The sequence below is a fragment of the Diabrotica undecimpunctata genome, chromosome 8 (assembly GCF_040954645.1).
Source record: "Diabrotica undecimpunctata isolate CICGRU chromosome 8, icDiaUnde3, whole genome shotgun sequence".
In the NCBI taxonomy this organism is placed as follows: domain Eukaryota; kingdom Metazoa; phylum Arthropoda; class Insecta; order Coleoptera; family Chrysomelidae; genus Diabrotica; species Diabrotica undecimpunctata.
The window spans coordinates 75,098,777-75,117,622 of NC_092810.1; the positions used below are offsets into that span (position 1 = coordinate 75,098,777).

General features: G+C 32.5%; 1 protein-coding gene across 1 annotated transcript in view; it reads right to left on the reverse strand.

Annotated features, from left to right (window-relative positions):
• The window catches only part of LOC140448459 (uncharacterized), a 46,084-nt gene continuing 27,238 nt past the window's right edge, over positions 1-18,846 (reverse strand). The window contains exons 4-5 of the mRNA XM_072541536.1: positions 816-1,010; positions 1-284 (exon numbers count right to left, since the gene is read on the reverse strand). Of these exons, the coding sequence (XP_072397637.1) occupies positions 85-284; positions 816-1,010 (395 nt within the window). The 3' untranslated portion in view covers positions 1-84. The remainder of the gene's footprint in view (positions 285-815; positions 1,011-18,846) is intronic.

Consider the following 18,846-nt stretch of genomic DNA (forward strand, 5'->3'; position numbering starts at 1 on the left):
TTACATAGTTTCTCTTTATTGACATTCATTTTTTAATTAAGGAACGATTACACATGTTTAGTTTCTATCTTTTCAAGTTTGAGATTAACCCACAGGTCTTGGGCACTGTCTTGGTAAGACACATTCTCCGCTTCTGGTGTTTCGTACGTAACCTTCCTTACACAAGCATTCGTTTATACATATACGAGGACATGGTCTTGTACACGGAAGAGGTTTGGGATTGTCACAAGTTGGTTCTGGGCAACATGGTCTACATCCATAAAATTGATTTCGACTGCATCTGTCTACAAATAAAATTTTTAAATTTTTTGTATACTTAGCGTGTTTGGATTAGGGTAGGTTTTTAAGTACTAGACCTTCACCACAAATAAAATTATTTCTCTATAAAAAGAAAAAAACTATAACAACGTAATCAACCAAATACAGTAAGTTTAATATTAAGATTGATTAGTTCTAGAATATTAGTGAAATAATTAAATTGAGTTAATAGTACGACTACTACTTGGTACGTATGTATATGTGCTAAGCACTATGGATTAATGTAATATTCTGATATATTTTTAATACATTCACAACAGGTTAAAGAAAAAGTTTCAATATGAATAAATGTAAAAGATGTATTTCTAAAACCAATATAACAGATATACTTCCTTAATTCCTACGAATATTTGACATTTTTTATCTAAACTCTGCAAGTAATATTTATCAACCCAGTAATTCTTCTGTAAATTAATTGTAGATAATATGATCATCAGCTGCGGATTCGCAAAGAGTATAATGCGGAAGTCAAACAATAAAAGGTTTAGAAAACTTACCTTCGCATTTTCCAATGTCAATACATTCGCCAGATTGTTTATCTCTTATCAATCCCTTATTTTGATCACATTCACATCTTCGTTCACATGAAAGTATACATACATTTGGTGCAACGGGAAATTGATATTGACATGTTCGCTCCGGAACACAAGGCGACGCACATTCGTTAAACACTTCCAATGGGCCACACTCACCTGTTAAATCAAAGTAGTATTAAACTAAAGTTAAGTCTGACGTAAAAGCTCTGCTAAGGAAAGGGGCAGTATCTGCAAAATTTTCACTTTTGAGATCAGATCTATATTTTAAATTATGCTGAATCCATTGAAGTAAGTAGAAAAGCAGTATCTGCAATGGTTATTAAGATCATATCGTAAGCAGTAAGTATAAGGTAAAACTATCTATTTCTAAACAAACGAGCAGCAACTACAGTGCATCAAGCACTGCTTGCTATCCTATCCTATCTGCTTGCAGTTACTGCTTTTATCCTTAAATTAATGTAGATACTGTCGATTTGCTTGGCATTGGTTCCCAGCTGTTTCAGGTTACTGCCGTCCTAGTGAGTTTATTGTTCTTATTGAGACTTAAGGTTATGTTTACATAGTGCTTTAAGTAATATTTCATTGTTAATTTTGTATTATTAAAATGAGTAAGTGTTTTGTTTCTTCAAGAAGTACACGTATTTTTCAGTTAGGACTGGCACAAAGTATATCACATGAGTCATGTACAAATAGTGAAAAATTAATTGTAACTGAACAAGTAGACAAGACAACAGTATCAGATGAAGTAGACCCAAAAGCTAACAAAAAGATAGGATTAAATAATGTTTTTTATGTGACAAGGAATTGCAAATTTATAACGATGATGGATAGTTACTAAATAGTATGGAGGTAAAAATTATTTCTACATGGGCAGACAACAATTTGAATGAAAAGAAATGACAAGTACCACTACAACTCTCTTGAAACGACAGAAACTTCTTTGAACCTGGAGTAGCTACAACAACTAACAAATATTGCAAACCTTGATGAATCCCTGCCAGCCGAGAATACCATTATTTTGGTGTTCAACGATGACTTAGATATTAGCGATGATGACAAATTGTTAGATGTTAATAGAATAGCTGGTACCAGTACAAACAAACCAACTTCTTTGAACAATAATAGCTTAAATCCATATTTATTACCAAAAGACGGTAATAGCAATTGTGTTGAACCATTAGAAAACACTACAACAGTTGAAGGTGTGCAACGTAAGAGGAAAAAGAGAGAATTTACAGCTGTTTAACGCACAAAGCTAAAATTAGAAAAAGACCGGAAATCTCATACCGTTCAGCCTACTTGTAATGAATGTAAATTTAAGTGTACAACGAAAATTAACGATAAACGATGAAGGATTATCAATGAGTCTTTTTCGAATATTTAAAATTTAGAAGAAATGGGAAGTCTTATTTTTAATCAATGCGAAAGGCGTGATTTTAAATGGCGAACTACTAACAATGAAAAAATTAGAAGAAACAAAACAGTCACATACTTTTTAACAGATTGAAATGGTCAAAAGAAAAAAAGTTTTCAAAACATTTTTTTTAACCACTTTAGGTTTTAATAAAAAAAAATGATAAATTTTTGGCCACAATATTTTTTACCGAAAAGGATGCGATAACACCCAAAAAGAGCATGAGAGGCAGGCAGCCGTCAGTGAATAAGGGTCCTCACCAAGCTATAATCATTCACATTGATACTTTCCATCCTGAAGTACCACATTACAGAAAAGAACATGCTCCTAAAACTAGATATTTACCGAATGATTTGAATATTAAACTTATGCACGGACCCCTCATTATCAAACAGATATCAAACACATTTAAGTCAGGTGTTTCATGTGAACTGTACAGACCATTTTGTTTGCAAGACTACGCAATGAGGAGTGTGAGGTTTGTGAAAACTTTAATTTGCACAACCGTAATAAGGATAATTTGTTTGAAGACTGTGATATTTGTAATACTTGGAAAATCCGTGACAAACTAGTCAAAGAGAGCAGGTATTATACAAAGATTTTGCAGAGAAAGTTAACGAAACTAACAACAAAAACAAAACATTGACTTGAACTATTCAAGCAAATCACCTTTGCACCACGCCTCACAACATACAACCAGACATTTGCCCCTGTGGGGAAAAAGTTTAAGCTTAAACCACTAGCAGTTCTGTGGCACTGTGTTATATCTTCTTCTTCTTCAAGTTCCGCTCCTATCGGAGATTGGAGATCATTCTGGCAATTATAATTTTGTTGGTTACGCGCCTGAATAGTTCAATTGAACTGCATCCAAACCATTCACGGAGATTGCGTAGCCACGAGATTTTACGTCTTCCTACGCTTCTTCTGCCTTTAATTTTACTTTATATCTTTATATTTTAGAGAAAATATAACATCGAAGCATTCTTATTCGGAGCGATATATTGAATCGCAATTACAAAAAAGTTTTCCCATTCTATTAAAAGTTGACCGTGCAATTTCAATGCGGCATCTTATTTCTTTTGTCTTATCAGTATCGTCGATCCATGCTCCAAGGTATTTGTACGAAGATATATGTTCAATTTCTGTATTATCTAGTACTAGCTTAACTTTGATGTTTTGTGCTTTTGTAAATACCATGAACTTGGTTTTCTTCAAATTTATTTTTAGTCCATAATCGTTGCAATATATATTTAGTTGTTCAGCAAGGTGTTGCAGTTCTTCTAGTGTTCCTGCCAGAAGGACGGTGTCGTCAGCATATCTTATGTTATTAAGTGGCTCACCGTTTATTATAAGGCCCTCACTGACCTCGGCAAGCGCTAATTCTGAGATGGCTTCACTGGTTAAATTGAATAATAAGGGTGATAAAATACACCCTTTGCGGACCCCACGGCGAATCTGGATATCCTCGGTCAGTTCATTTTCAACTTTCACTTTTACTGTTTGGTTCCAATAGAGGTTACATATGATTTTAATGTCTCCACTGTCTATGTTTTGATTTAATAAAATTTCTATAAGCCGATTATGCTGCACTCTGTCAAATGCCTTCTTAAAATCAATCAAACAGGCATATACTTCCTGATTTATATCTAAGCATCTCTCCGAAAGAACACTTACAGCAAACAGTGTATCTCGTTTTCCCAGTCCTTTCCTAAATCCTATTTGTGTATTACTTATGCCTTCATCTAATTTCTTATATATTCTATTGTGAATTACTTTTAAAAACAATTTCAAGACATAACTCATTAAGGCTATGGTGCGATGTTCATTGCACTCCTTTGCATTGGCTTTTTTGAGTAGCAGTATGAATGTTGATTGGACCCATTCTTTAGGTGTTATACCTGTTCTATATGTTGAAGTTTCGCAACTATACATAAACATTTATATAACATTAACAGACTTTGTGGTAGTTTTGGTTCTCCCCGTATTTCATGATTACAACTTACAGCCCGTACAAAATACATATTTGTTAAAGACTACATATTACGAGGCGGGCCATCTGCAAAATGACACGGATGTGTATTTGAGATAAGCGACGCATCTACAAAATCAGAGTCGAGTTTTATCTCTCAAACCATACAGATGTGTGTGCGTTTGGGTATGTAATTTGTTTAGTGATTTTACTTGGTTATTTTGAAATAGAATTTTATACGATCGTCTTGCTTATGATTTCTATGGGGATTTACATACCCAATGCGAAAGAGAGAAACCAGCGAGTTCTGGATTGAACAGAATATCTTCTCTTCACTTTCTGATGACCCCAATTGTTATATTGAGGTCATCGTATGTGCAGAACGCAACACTATATATGGTATTGAATAGATCCAAAAGAAGATCAATATATTCAGTATTGACAATTTTGAGTAATTTGATAGCAACTTCATCGGGCCCGGGAGATTTACCACCTTTAGCTTGTTTTATTGCATATTTAATTTCTTCTCGTATAATGTCACGCCCAGTATCATCCTTAAATTCTTTTGGTGTGTCTGTTCTTTTTTCTCTTCAAAAAGTTGTATATATTGTGTCCATCTCTGCATTTTTGGTTTATATCTGTTATAAGTGCACCACTTTCATCTCTTAGTTGCCTAGTTTGAAGTGTTTTTCTCATTCCTGTTAATTCTCGAATTCTTTTATGCATGTTAAAAAGTCATATTTTTTCTCAATTTCTTCTAGTTCTTGGCACTGCTCATATAACATTCTCTCCTTAGCTTCTTTTATTCTCTTTTTAATTAATCGATCAGTGTCATATTTAATTGGATTTTTTGTTTTGAAAAATTTTCTTCAGTCATCCAGTCTTTAAGTTTTCTTTTCTTTGGTTTTAAGTTTTCTATTGCTGTTTTAATTATTGCTACTTTTATATTTTCCCATTTCTGATCAATGTTATAACTATAACTACTTTTATTCAGTTCTTGGGCATTACGTAGATTTTCAGTAAGAGTTTTTACACTTTGTTCCTCTGTTTGGGGTTCCCTTAATCTCTTAATATCAATTCTACTTTGTGTGGGTTTTTAACCAGTTTCAATTTGGTTCGTAATGTGACTACTACGGGGTTATGGTCTGAACCGATGTCTGCTCCAGGGTAAGTTTTGTCAGACAGTATAGAATTACGAAATCTTTGTTTAATGAGGACAAAGTCAATTTAATTTCGGATTATTCTATTTGTTGTATCACCGGGAAATTTCCAAGTATACAATCTTCTTTTTGGTAGCTTAAAAAGTGTATTAGCTATTACAAATTCTTCCGTCTGGCAAAATTGTATCAAACGGTCACCATGTTCATTTCTATTTCCTAGACCATATTCCCCCACATATCCATCCACTCTTCCCTGGCCAACTTTGGCATGGAAGTCGAACATTACTATTGTAGTCTGATGTTTCTTCATTTATTTCAAGACTTGTTCCAAATCATGGTAAAATAGTTCGATATCGTCGTCATCTTTATCTGCCGTAGAAGCATAAACTTGAATAAAATTTACTATATCTTTTTTAGACTGAAGTTGTATTGATAAGATCCCATTAGAATAAGGCGGAAATCAATAAGATATTGCAAGTACTTTCAATATATTTTTTAACCATTACCGTGATACTAAAAAGTTTGTGTTATGGTCAGACAATTGTAGCGCACAGAATAAAAATTGATGCTTATTAACATTGTTTAATAAAATAGTAAACTCAACTGCATTTAAAGCTACTGAAATTCAAGTTTACTACTTCGAGCATGGACGCATTTTTATGAGTGCCGATAGTTTTTATCACCAGGTGGAACTTTCACTTAAAGCACAGAAAAAACTTACGATTTTGATGATTTTTTGATGCTGTAGGGGCTAATAAAGGACATGCTGATGTATTTAAAATGAGCGTTGATAACTTTTTTGTGTGAAAAAATTGGAAGTCTGAAGTGAAAATGAAAGCCAAGCCAGACAGACCTTATCTCAAAGATATTGTTGGCATGAAGTTTGAAAGAGGAAAACACAGCTTACAGTATAAAAGCACATATGGCAAATCAGAAGACTTCAAGAAGCTTGATTTCAAAGAAAAGACCAGTTACTTCTAGTGCTACAAAATATTATTCCAGAAAATAGAAAAGTATTCTGGGAGAGGCTACCACATGTGAAAGACAATTTTTTGACAATTTTATATTTTTGTCTAGCCTTTAACCTAGCTAAGTTGTTCAAAAAAAAAGGAAAGAGTAGTTACTCCTTTTGTTAATTTTACATTACTAAGGAAAAGAGCAGTAACTTATAAGTACGGCCTTTTTGCTTGGCATTTATTAAGTCAAAAAAGAAGTAAGTGATATTTCTTATTAAAAACTGATTTCTTGTACTGATTTAAAACAAAGATAGTACCACAAATATATAAGGAAAATAATCCTTTTTTAAGTATAATAATCCAATTTGAAACTGTACTTCAATTTATCTTAAAACAGATGTTTTGTAGATACTGCCCTTTTTCTTGCAGGGCAGAATATTAATACTGACGTACCCTTAAATGGCCTACTGACTGTGAGACAAACTAAGTAGAAATTCAAAGAGAAGTCATACAGGGATGTGTGCTGTCACTACAATTATTTAATGTGTACTACAATGTAACTATAACTATACAATTAATTTCAGGAGGCACTATGGGAAAGAGCTGAATATGTAAGAATTGGAGGGAGCATCATTAATAACATAAGATTTGCAGGAGATTCCGCAATCATGGCAGAAAATATAGACGATTTACAAATTCTTATAGAAATCGTTAACAGAGAAAGCAAAAATGTAGGACTAACAACGAATATCATTATATTTTTACTTATTATTTTTATGAAAAGAATATCTAAACTAAAATTTAACACGTTTCTATGGCCTTGTATGTAGTAAAATTTTATTTCTGACGATACCGGATCTGTAAAATTTTAAATACAATAAATCTCCCGTAAATTCTAACATTTATTCTTAGATTAAAAAGACAAACTTCTTAGTATTTTTACAGCAGACCATCACAATTATATGATAATGTGTAGGTGTCAATATTCTTTTAAAAGAGATTAATAATAAAAAAGTGGTAAAACTACCGTGACATCGCACGGTCATATGTGTCATACGGTTTCATCAAATTGTTTTTAGCTTTGGGTGTATTTGAATCATAGCGTGTTGTAACAGATCTAACTTAAAAAGTTTTATTTTACATACAATTAGCACATTGGCTCTGAAAATGAATTATAAATATACATTGTTAAAAATATAGATTTATCAATTAAAAAAAACCTTCTTTGTTGTCTTCTGATTCTTCATCTCCATTCGTTCCTAATTAAGCACATGTTGTCCACAAGGTATCTTTCTCATTTTTTAATCACTACTCTTTTTGCCTTTTGCCATGGTTGTCCTCTTTTTGTTTATTCATATCGTTTTCACTCATAACAAATATTGGGTAGTTTATTGTTTCATTAAACTTTCTCTTTATATGTCCGTATCATATAAGTTGTCTAGTTATTATAGCGTATATAATGTAGTATGTTAATTCCATTGTATTTCTTATGTTTTCTGTTTAATCCTTTCCAATCAAGATTTTGAAGTAGCTTTGCTCCATTATTCCATTTTTGTTGCTTTTTGTCACTGTTTCTCTTTCCTCTTTATCGTCATCGTTACGTATGGTGGGTCTTCGCTAACTACAACTTTTCTCCAAATTGGTCGATCTTTCACGAATCTGCAATCAAATTAAATGTTAATTTTTTGAGATACGATTGCATGTTTTCTCTCCATTGCATACAGAGACGCCCAAGTTCTTCTGTGCGAACTTCCTTCCATACCCTTTTTACAAGTTTGACATGTAGAGAACTTTCTTCATTCAGTATGCGTTCTTCTTCTATACGCATTTTGTAGCGATATGGTAGTGAGGTTCAAAAATTTTTTTTATTATTTTTCTTTCAAATATTCGGAGTTCTTCCTTATTTGTTTTAGACATTGTCCATGATTCGCATGCATGTAATAAAATAGGTCTGAAGTTTGAATTATGCTCTGTATTCCTTTAGTGGCATTATTATTAACTATGATTATTGATCTAAGATATTTAAAGCGCTATATACTTTCGAAATGGTAATTGTTGACTTTAATGTTTTATCTAGATTTATTGTATTGGTCTCTTCTGTTTGTTCGCTTGTATTTGGTTTTCATTTCGTTGATTTTAAGTGAAACATTTTTCGTGCTCTCTGATATTATCTAGATGTAAATTAATAGGAGATAAAACCAAATGATAGCATACCTATAGTGAAATATAAGTAACTTAGAATGACTGTATCGAGCGAGAAAATTATTGATGAGAAAAGAGAGATTTATCCCTGAGGAAGTGAGAAAGCAATTGGCAAAAGCAAAGGGTACTTTGTACTAAAGTACCCGTACTCTAAAGCATTAGCATGTCTGTTCCTACTCTTTTAGTAAGTGATGGATTCGACCGCTACTTGATGGAAATTCATTTTATCTAACAATAAAACACTGAAAACTTTTGTTTGAAAACTCCCACAAAATGTATTATAATTTATTAGATATTACTACAGCTGTTTCGGCAGAGTGCTTGTGCGTTTACACTTTATAGTCTGTAACTGAATAAGTTGAGGATGGGAGAACTGTTTGTCTCAAGTTGGTCATTCAGAATTAAGTATGTCTGTATTTTTAATTTGTTAATTTCCATAGATTCTAATAAAGATAGCTTAAGACCTTTATCATAAATATACACTTTTAGTAATGAAAATACGTAAATATAATCTGGATTATACATGTAACCTTTGATATCTGGGATATACCCATCTTCTGAACACTTGTGCCGATATATGTAGTTAAAATTTTCTACACTTTTTTAACTGTTTATTTCCGCATTATCCATATATGAGTTGTGACCGACATTACAAACTTATTTACTTTTCACAAAGAGACTCTTTATTCAAACTCTGGTATCAAATCTAATTCGAAATATCGTCGAACATTAACAGTATGTAAAATTTAAATTCTTAACGAAAAGTAAAAGATTAACCATTTCTTAAGGAGTTTAAAGAAGAAGACTTTACGAAGATTAAAGTATTAATAAGACCACCGCAATCGGGCGTACCCTGGGTAATGAATAATTAATTAATCGACTAATTCTTCAATTACCCGTTCAATATGATTTTGTCAAATCTGTCCTTTTTAGGACCAACTATTCTAATTATGTCTATAAATATTCAGGGCATATCTAGAGATAAAGACACTTTACTTTACTTAACCTTATCAGACATATGCGCTTAACACAAATGTGACGTATTTCTATTGGAGGAAACACATAGAGAGCCAAACCTAGGGTATTTGGTATTAAGCTGATCGCTGAAAAGTGAGAGAGGACAAAAACAGTCAGCTGAGGGAACCTTTCAACGATGGTCAGCTTGGATCCACATGTACATATATAATGAACAATATTACGGCTACTGACTGAGGATCTGACCAAAAGCTAATTACGAAATTTCGACTAAAAATACTACAACGGCTGATACCCAAAGTCTGGAGACAAGCAAAGCAAACAAAAAGCTGTTGCCTTGCGTAAAACCTGGCAAAAACTCCAACGACCACAAAAGTTATCGGCCAATATATTTATTTTGTCAGCTATTCAAACTACTTCTGCACAAGATCCTTGATATAAGTTTACCGATAATAGAAGAAAAACTCAAATTAAAAGACGAAAGTGGCTATAGACAGCGACGATCATGTACGTCACCAATAGTAAATCTTACCTAACACAGCGAAGACGGACACGAAAGATATCAGGTGTCAGGAGTGGTATTTGTCAATCTAGATGCCGCTTACGACACCTTAAATTAGAGGGCATTTCTTCAAAATCTATGCGATATCCCCTTTGATAATAAACTCACTTGTATTATCCGCGTATGCCTACACAAGAGAAGATTTTTCATATCACTCAATGGTAAGAATAGCAGATGGAGAACGCGGAAGAACGGTCGGACGGGATTTTGGGGTAGTGTAATGGCAACTACACTGTATAACATTTACACAAACCATCAAACCATACAAGTAGCTACTACTAGTTCTACTAGTAGAACTACCGGTTGTTCGAAGGCTAATCAAAACTTGATTGTAATCAAATATTTAATTAAAATCAAATACGTCACATTTTGAGGTTATGTTGGCTGATTAATTTTATTCAATTTTATTATTTAGCGTTTTAATTTAAAATAAACCATAATTAAACTCTTTCTGATGTTAATTTCATGTTTTTATTTACAAATCAATAATAATAATAAGCAATTTTTAATAATTTGGACAGCTGTCGTGACGTATTTGCTTGTAATCAAATATTTGATTACAATCAAGTTTTGATTAGCGTTCGAACAACCGACCCTTAGGACTTTTATTATGTAGACGATACATCTATTGTTGTTCAGCCCAAAAATTTTGTTGCTGAAGTGGAGAAAAATCTAAATCATGCCTTAAACACAATAAAAATAGGATATGAATCAATTTTAAGCCAAACCCCGGATAAATTTAGGTGTGTTCCTTCAATGTCCCTAACAGAGACGCTCTCACAAATCTGAACATACAATAGTATCATGAAATCCTTAAACTCTGGACTTACTATAAATACCTTGAAGATAGTTTGTATCGCACGTTATCATTCGCAGAACTTTGTTTAAAACTAACAGGCAAACTGAGGACCAGAAATAATATTCTCCGCAAACTTGTCAGCTAAAAATGGGAAGCACATCCTTCCACCTTTAAAACGTAGACTCTGATTCTGCCGCCGAATATACCTCGCCAGTATGAGTGACACCAATACATACTTGACACGTAGATTTCGCTATAAATTAGTCAGCCAAATTCAGCGAATATTAAGACTCACATCCATACATAAGCTCTATCGGCTATTGATCGCTACAATATCGTAGCTATCAATCCACCTAATATCCGAAGAAAGTAGCTAGAAACGAAAAAAAGGTAATGAGATTTCTGGATTTTAGTCCAAATAAGTTGCAGCGACCGTCAATACGTTCACGTCTCTTTTGATTCTGCCAAACACGCATGAATAAAATATTTGGCATGTTTGGCCCATCGGCAAAAGTTTGGAGTAGCGTATATGTTACTCGCTGACGAATAACAAATATTTGGGCGAATACAACGAATACACATACACAAACTTACAACTTGTGTATTTATTATTTTAAAAGAAACGTTGAACTCGTAATTAAATAAAAATGGAGTAGCGTATTTGATATTCCCTGACGAATAACAAATATTTGGGCAAATACAACAAATAGCGAAGTGTGGTGCCGCCATGAAAATAGTAGTAATCGGAGCTTCACGTGAAATACTATTCTGAAGCTATTTGCTTGTGGCATTGTAATGCAATTACTATTTTTTTGGAATAAGCCATAATTTAAGTTTAAAATAAGATTATTTTTGTCGGTTCCACTACGGAAATCGTTCTCAAAATACAAAACATTAATAAACGTCAAAAATAAACTTATTTTAAACTCAAAATTGTGGCTTATTCAGAAAAAAAAATAGTTGTTTTAATATGTATGTACAAATAAGCATTAATACTTTATCCACATTAATGTTCTTTAAAATTTACGTCAATTAATTTTAGTCGAGAAAATAAAAAACGGAAATGTTTGTTTCTTTTATCTATACTTTGTTAAAAATTGTAAATATAATCGCGAAGAAAATGTATGTTTGTATGAAACTGATAAAATGGTTCGTTGCAAGTGATATTAACCAATTTTTTATATTCAAGATGTTTTTCTTACTTACCACACAGTTGACCTAAAGTGTCTTGACACAGTAGAGCAATAAGTATCAACAATAGTTGTTGCATTCTGAATTCTTGATTTTTATCTTGTTGGAAATGTCTCTTGTATTTATATTTATAGTAAATTAAATATTTATCTGTTGATATACATAAATAAAAAAAATGTATTTTACAACTTGTGTATTTATTATTTTAAAAGAAACGTTGAACTCGTAATTAAATAAAAATGTAATTTGTTTTATTGCTGATATACCTATCTAGGCTAATTAAATGTACCTAATAATAACTTAAGTTGAGTACTTAACCCCAATGAATTTATTTAATTTTAATTATATGCAATTCTACATTTTTGTATGAAAACTTAGAATTCATATTATCTTACGCTAATTCTAGTATCACTTCTCTCAATGTATTTGAAAGAATTACATTTATCTTATCTCACTAAAAATAAACCAGAAAGTAAAAATAATGTGCTGTAACCCGATTGCTGATCCGAAAATGCTGTTTATGTCATTCTTCTATAGAAAAAATAGATAATTTAAATAATAATAATAAATAATTTATTAAACGAGGTGACATTTTTAGTTTGACATGTACATGTAAAGTTTATTTAATCCTTCATTTTGAACAAGCATTTTTGGGAAAATTAAGTAAAAGGGGCTATGTTATGACAATTTTTCTCATCAATTTTTTTTTGCATGCCAAGTTTTGGATCGCGATTATTGCGGTCCAATAAGGATTGTTTTTAAATAATAAGAATTTCTAATTATCAACTACTTTTTCTTGTTCCACGAATAAGTCTACGTCTAAAGTGCTAAACAATAAACCGGAAGTTGACAAAAATTTTATCGGAAGTGAAAGATTTTTGTGACGGGAACTTAACCAAGACATGTTTTTAAACCTATTTTTGCAAGCTGATCACGAGTATGTTGTCAAAATAAGTGTATCTATCGTTGGTTGCGGGCTATACCGTTTTTATTAATTTTTTCAAAACCTGTAGTGGGTATTTCCGTTTTGACAATTTTTTCAATCTTATCGGGTTCAAAGGCAGAATTTTTGGTAGTATTTAGGGCAAAGTTAGCTTCCTAAGCTTAATGAAATACTGAGAGTCTATCTTTTATTTTCTTTATCTTTACAATCAAGCTGTTGTTTTTCTGTAATATGTTCTGTTGTAAAAATTCTTCGGGGCAGTTACTATTATTGGGAGTTTTTTTTGAAATATGTAGCAAACTTATCAATTTATAAAAAGGTCTTCTTCCTGTTAGCTTTTCGATAATTTTCTGTTATATTCCTAGTATGATGTTTATTATATTTTTATGTATGTTTTTAATATTTTTAAGAAATGCTTTCTATTGCTTCTTGAAATTTTGTATTCCACCATGGTAGATGTCTGTGTTTTCTTAGTATTTAGTATGTGTTTTTGCCTTGATAGACCCATTGGTCAGAGAAGAAGAGGAAGACCCAGAACAAGGTTCCTTGATAACATCGATGAAAACATAAGAAATATGGGAATACGTGCTTGGCGGAGAAAGGCAACGGATAGGGACGACTGGAGAGAAATTCTTGGGGAGGCTAGGACCCACGCAGATTTGTAAAGCGAGAGTGATAATGATGATGTTTTTGCCGCGTATAAGATAATATTCAATTTATGAATGCCAGAGTGTCAGATATTTATTTAAAACGCTGATATTTTTTGCCCCATGAATGTTTTCGTATTTTTTCGTGATTTTTTCTTCATGATTTGTAATTTACTTACTGTAAGACTTTTTATGTCATAATTGGATGTGGTTGTCTTTTTAAACACTATACGTATGCTGTTATATATTATTATATAGATAGTGGACAGTTTTGTCTATCTCGGGTTTAGTATAGCTAACGATGGTAACTGTGACGCAGAAGTTCGGAGACGTATTGGTATGGCAAAAACTGCGATGAGTCGCCTAACTAAAGTTTGGAAAGACAGATCTATCTCTCAAAATATCAAGATGAGACTGGTGAATGCCCTTGTATTCTCAATATTTCTATACGGGGCAGAGGCTTGGACTCTTCGCGGACGCGAGCGCCAAAAAATTGATGCCTTTGAGATGTGGTGCTGGAGAACCTTGGACAGCTCATAGGACAAACGTTTCCATTCTAAATCAACTCGAGATTAAAAAAAGGCTGTCCACAATATGTCTTCAACGTTTTCTGGAATTTTTCGGTCACGTGGTTCGCAGAGGTGACGATAGTTTGGAGAGATTAATTGTTTTAATTGTTTATGGAAATGTTCCGGGGAAAAGATCAATAGGACGATCACCAACCAGACGGTCTGACCAAATTAAAAATTCCGCTGGAAACTCATTCTGTCAAGCTCTCAGAGCAGCTGAAGATATAGAAAAATGGAGAAAAATTGTTAGGAATATTGGAAGAAATCACGATCCTCAGTAATGGAGAAACGACAAGAGAGAGTATGCTGTTATTATTTGATTGATGAATATTCTCAAATTAAATTTATTTTATCTAACCAAATGAACTATCCTTCGATAAAGGCGGTCCAGAAATACACCTCAAAAAATATAGACAATATCCTTTAACAGTCCTTTACTTTAAAATGTGTACTATTTGTCTTAATTCATTATGAATCAGACAGACAAAATTAAACTAATCGAAGAATTTTTTGCTATTATAATAATAAATAATAAGTAATAAAACAAAATAACTTGATTTAGTTTGTATTTTAAGAACGATTTCCAAGGTGGAAACGAAACGTCAAAATAATATATTTTCAATTAAAGTTGTGGTTAATTCCAATTCAATATCTCTTCTCAAAATACAAATTTTTATGTTCTCTTTTTCGTCTTCGAATGCGGTCTCCATCAGTAAACGTTGGCAACAATGTCTCAAAGTTTGTGAAGTTTATGCCGTTTACAGAACTGTATGTAAATCAAGTCCTGTTAAATCACGGATGTTCTTTGCCAGGAACAGTGACTACGGTCACGTTTTTTGTTACCCTATATTTTTCTTTCTATGGTAAGTTTTGGGAGCTTATATCTTTGATGTCGAGAGACATGTCCTAGGCATGCGGCCTTTCTCATCTTGATTAGTGTTAACAGTGGTTTCTTTGTTCTCATTTTTCCTAAAACTTTGTCATTTGTGACGTGATCCACCCAGAATATTCTAATCATACATCGGTATATCCACATTTCGAAAGCTCCAAAGCGGTTCATTGTACCACCTGTCGTATCCAAGCCTCTAATTTATACAATACCTAGTACACGTAGCATTTGACAAATCTGAGCCTGATTGTTATTCCGGGGCTGCGGTCGCTTAGCAGGAAAGTTACTTTTGTCATTTATATCCTTATATAGTTCTACATGCTCTAGCGCTACAATCCTCTGTGCATCTTGACTTGTTCCGCAATTGCATTCCAGTTCCTTTTGTCATTGGCGTCTTTTCTCCAATTCCGAACTCCCACAATCCTTAGTTGAAAATTGACGAATTATAGGAGATTCAACAAGCTTTACTATATCGGCGTGTTTAATTAACTCGTTAAGCTCAGTAGTTATTGATGATGTTGATCCTATTGAAGTCTTAAATCTATCAAAAATACTGCGGATGGGATCGATTTATTGGATTTCACTTTTCATATTGGCAACAAATAATCTAGGGGGATACATTATACCACACATAGTTACTAATTATGGTTGGAATATTTTCGGCAAAAGTTACAGTATAGTATCCTTAACAACTGAAAATAATCCAGTATTCGTTTTATCCAGCAATGCATTTAACATGAATATTGTAAATTATTTACAGAAAAACTAATTGCATAAATTTACCAAAAATACTTTCGTTGTTTATTTATATTATGGTCATTATTTACATTTTTTTTATATTTATTAAAAACTTATACATTTATGTGAACAAAAATCCAATACCCATAATATTATGGATAGTGAGAATATAAAAAAATAACTATATTCTTCTATGAGTAATAATAGATGGGGCACGATATACAATTGTCATTTAAACATGTATAATATAATATGTTTATCGTTAAGAATATACAAATCATCTAATTGAGTAGTAGCTTTATTTCACTGACTGTTTAGCTTTTGAAATATTGTTTTACAATAACTACGTCATATAAGAAGACAAAAATATAACGTATCTATTGTCTAAATAAATCATAAAGTTGCATTGTTAATTTGTTCTTTACAAATATTTATGCATTCCTAGAACGGCGTTGTCGCCGCTCAAAGGATGCAGTGCATCAAACAGAGACGTAATATGGTATTGACGTGCAAATGGAAAAGACGAAGGGGAGAGAATGGAATGGAGAATGTGTGGTAATTATAAGGGACGAACTCCGCAGATATTCTCATGACGAAACGAAGAACTTCAAGAAGTACGGGAGATTGGCAAATTCCCTAACTTACTGAAGGGAAACTTACCTGGGGCATATCAGCTGAAGATACGAAGGACACCGGACCAAAAGAGTTACGTCCTCCAAAAGAATGTGAGAGAAAGTAGAAGTGTGTGTGAAGCCGATTGTATAAATGTAGGTTTTTCATATTTTGATAACGATACCAAATTTGTATAACAATCCGTTATGAATAGTTGGTTTTTTTATGATTGAAAAGAAACGAAAGGAAGAAGAAAAACCCAAATAAATGCCACTACTTATGTTTGCTAAACGTAATGTTTAAACGTAATGATTTTTAAGAGCGCAGGGAAAGGTTAAAGGCATGTCCCAGGCATAGTATGGCTTTCAGTGAGGTCGAACGACATCACTAATAATTAAAGACTTTAATTATCAGTGATTAAAGTATTAAAGACACTAGGCCAGTGAGTGCTGGTACAAGAGATACAGGAATGAACGCGATATAGTTGTTGAACGTAATGGACGGTCAATTTTCTTCATGATTCGAGGTTAGGTGAACGGATTTTGTTCTTTACTTTTGCTGTCACAGTATTTGTCAAACTGTTTTATCCTTATTTGGTTGTACGACAACAGTATGTGCAAAGTTTGCCCAATTTTATCCAAATCAGATTTTACAGAGAGATGTGTATTCACTATGGGCATTAACCAGGAATAACTGAGGTAAAATAATTGGCTTATTCTGCCTCTTCCATTCGTGTAACCTTGACTACGGCCACCTAGACTAGGAACTAACGATTTTTCCATGACACTCGTTGATACAGGTATTTAACGACTGTTTTTGATAAATTTGCTGATAGCAATGTGTAATAAATAAAATATGCAAACGATTAAACGTCACTTTTTTTACTTATAAGTAATATATAAACAACGTAAGATCGCTATTTGATTTTAAATACTAAAGGCGAAGACCGGTAAATTATATGGAAAAGTGACACAATTTTACTGAAAAAGCATAAAAAATCCTTTAAGATGAAGGGTTATTGTTTTGTAAATTTTTTGAATAATTATTGTAAAAATGGCTTTAAAAATCGATTTTTTGAAAATTATTAAAATCTTTTCTAATAATGCACAAAAAATTTTGATTAATTATCAGTGATTAAAGTATTAAAGACACTAGGCCAGTGAGTGCTGGTACAAGAGATACAGGAATGAACGCGATATAGTTGTTGAACGTAATGGACGGTCAATTTTCTTCATGATTCGAGGTTAGGTGAACGGATTTTGTTCTTTACTTTTGCTGTCACAGTATTTGTCAAACTGTTTTATCCTTATTTGGTTGTACGACAACAGTATGTGCAAAGTTTGCCCAATTTTATCCAAATCAGATTTTACAGAGAGATGTGTATTCACTATGGGCATTAACCAGGAATAACTGAGGTAAAATAATTGGCTTATTCTGCCTCTTCCATTCGTGTAACCTTGACTACGGCCACCTAGACTAGGAACTAACGATTTTTCCATGACACTCGTTGATACAGGTATTTAACGACTGTTTTTGATAAATTTGCTGATAGCAATGTGTAATAAATAAAATATGCAAACGATTAAACGTCACTTTTTTTACTTATAAGTAATATATAAACAACGTAAGATCGCTATTTGATTTCAAATACTAAAGGCGAAGACCGGTAAATTATATGGAAAAGTGACACAATTTTACTGAAAAAGCATAAAAAATCCTTTAAGATGAAGGGTTATTGTTTTGTAAATTTTTTGAATAATTATTGTAAAAATGGCTTTAAAAATCGATTTTTTGAAAATTATTAAAATCTTTTCTAATAATGCACAAAAAATTTTGATTTCGCATGAGAATACGGACAATATCACATATTCATCTTTAAAAATTATATACAAAGTTATATATATATATATATATATATATATATATATATTTATATATATATATATATATATATATATATATATATATATATATATATATATATTGAATTTGAAATTTCCGCGGGAGCTATATGTGGTTTCAGTTGTTTTCCGGGTTTGACTCCGCGTTAAATATTTTTGGTTTTTAGAAAAACCATTGTTTTGACGACGTTTCGGCAAGGTCACACTTGCCATTGTCAAGTCAGATTCTGCTTCGTCTTGATGTTACAGGCGAACTGATTTCTCGGTCGCTGCACGCTGAGTTTAAATATCTTGTTGCGCTTCTTGTCATTGGTCCTGTGCGCAGAGTGGGCGTGGTCTTCTTCGCTATTTTAATTTTTACGTTTTTCTGCAGAATTGTTTTCCACGTATTTGGGAGTCTTTGGGCATCATCTCTGGTGTTTAAATTTTTCGGATGTTTTTCGATCTCTATGGCTTCTCTGATTA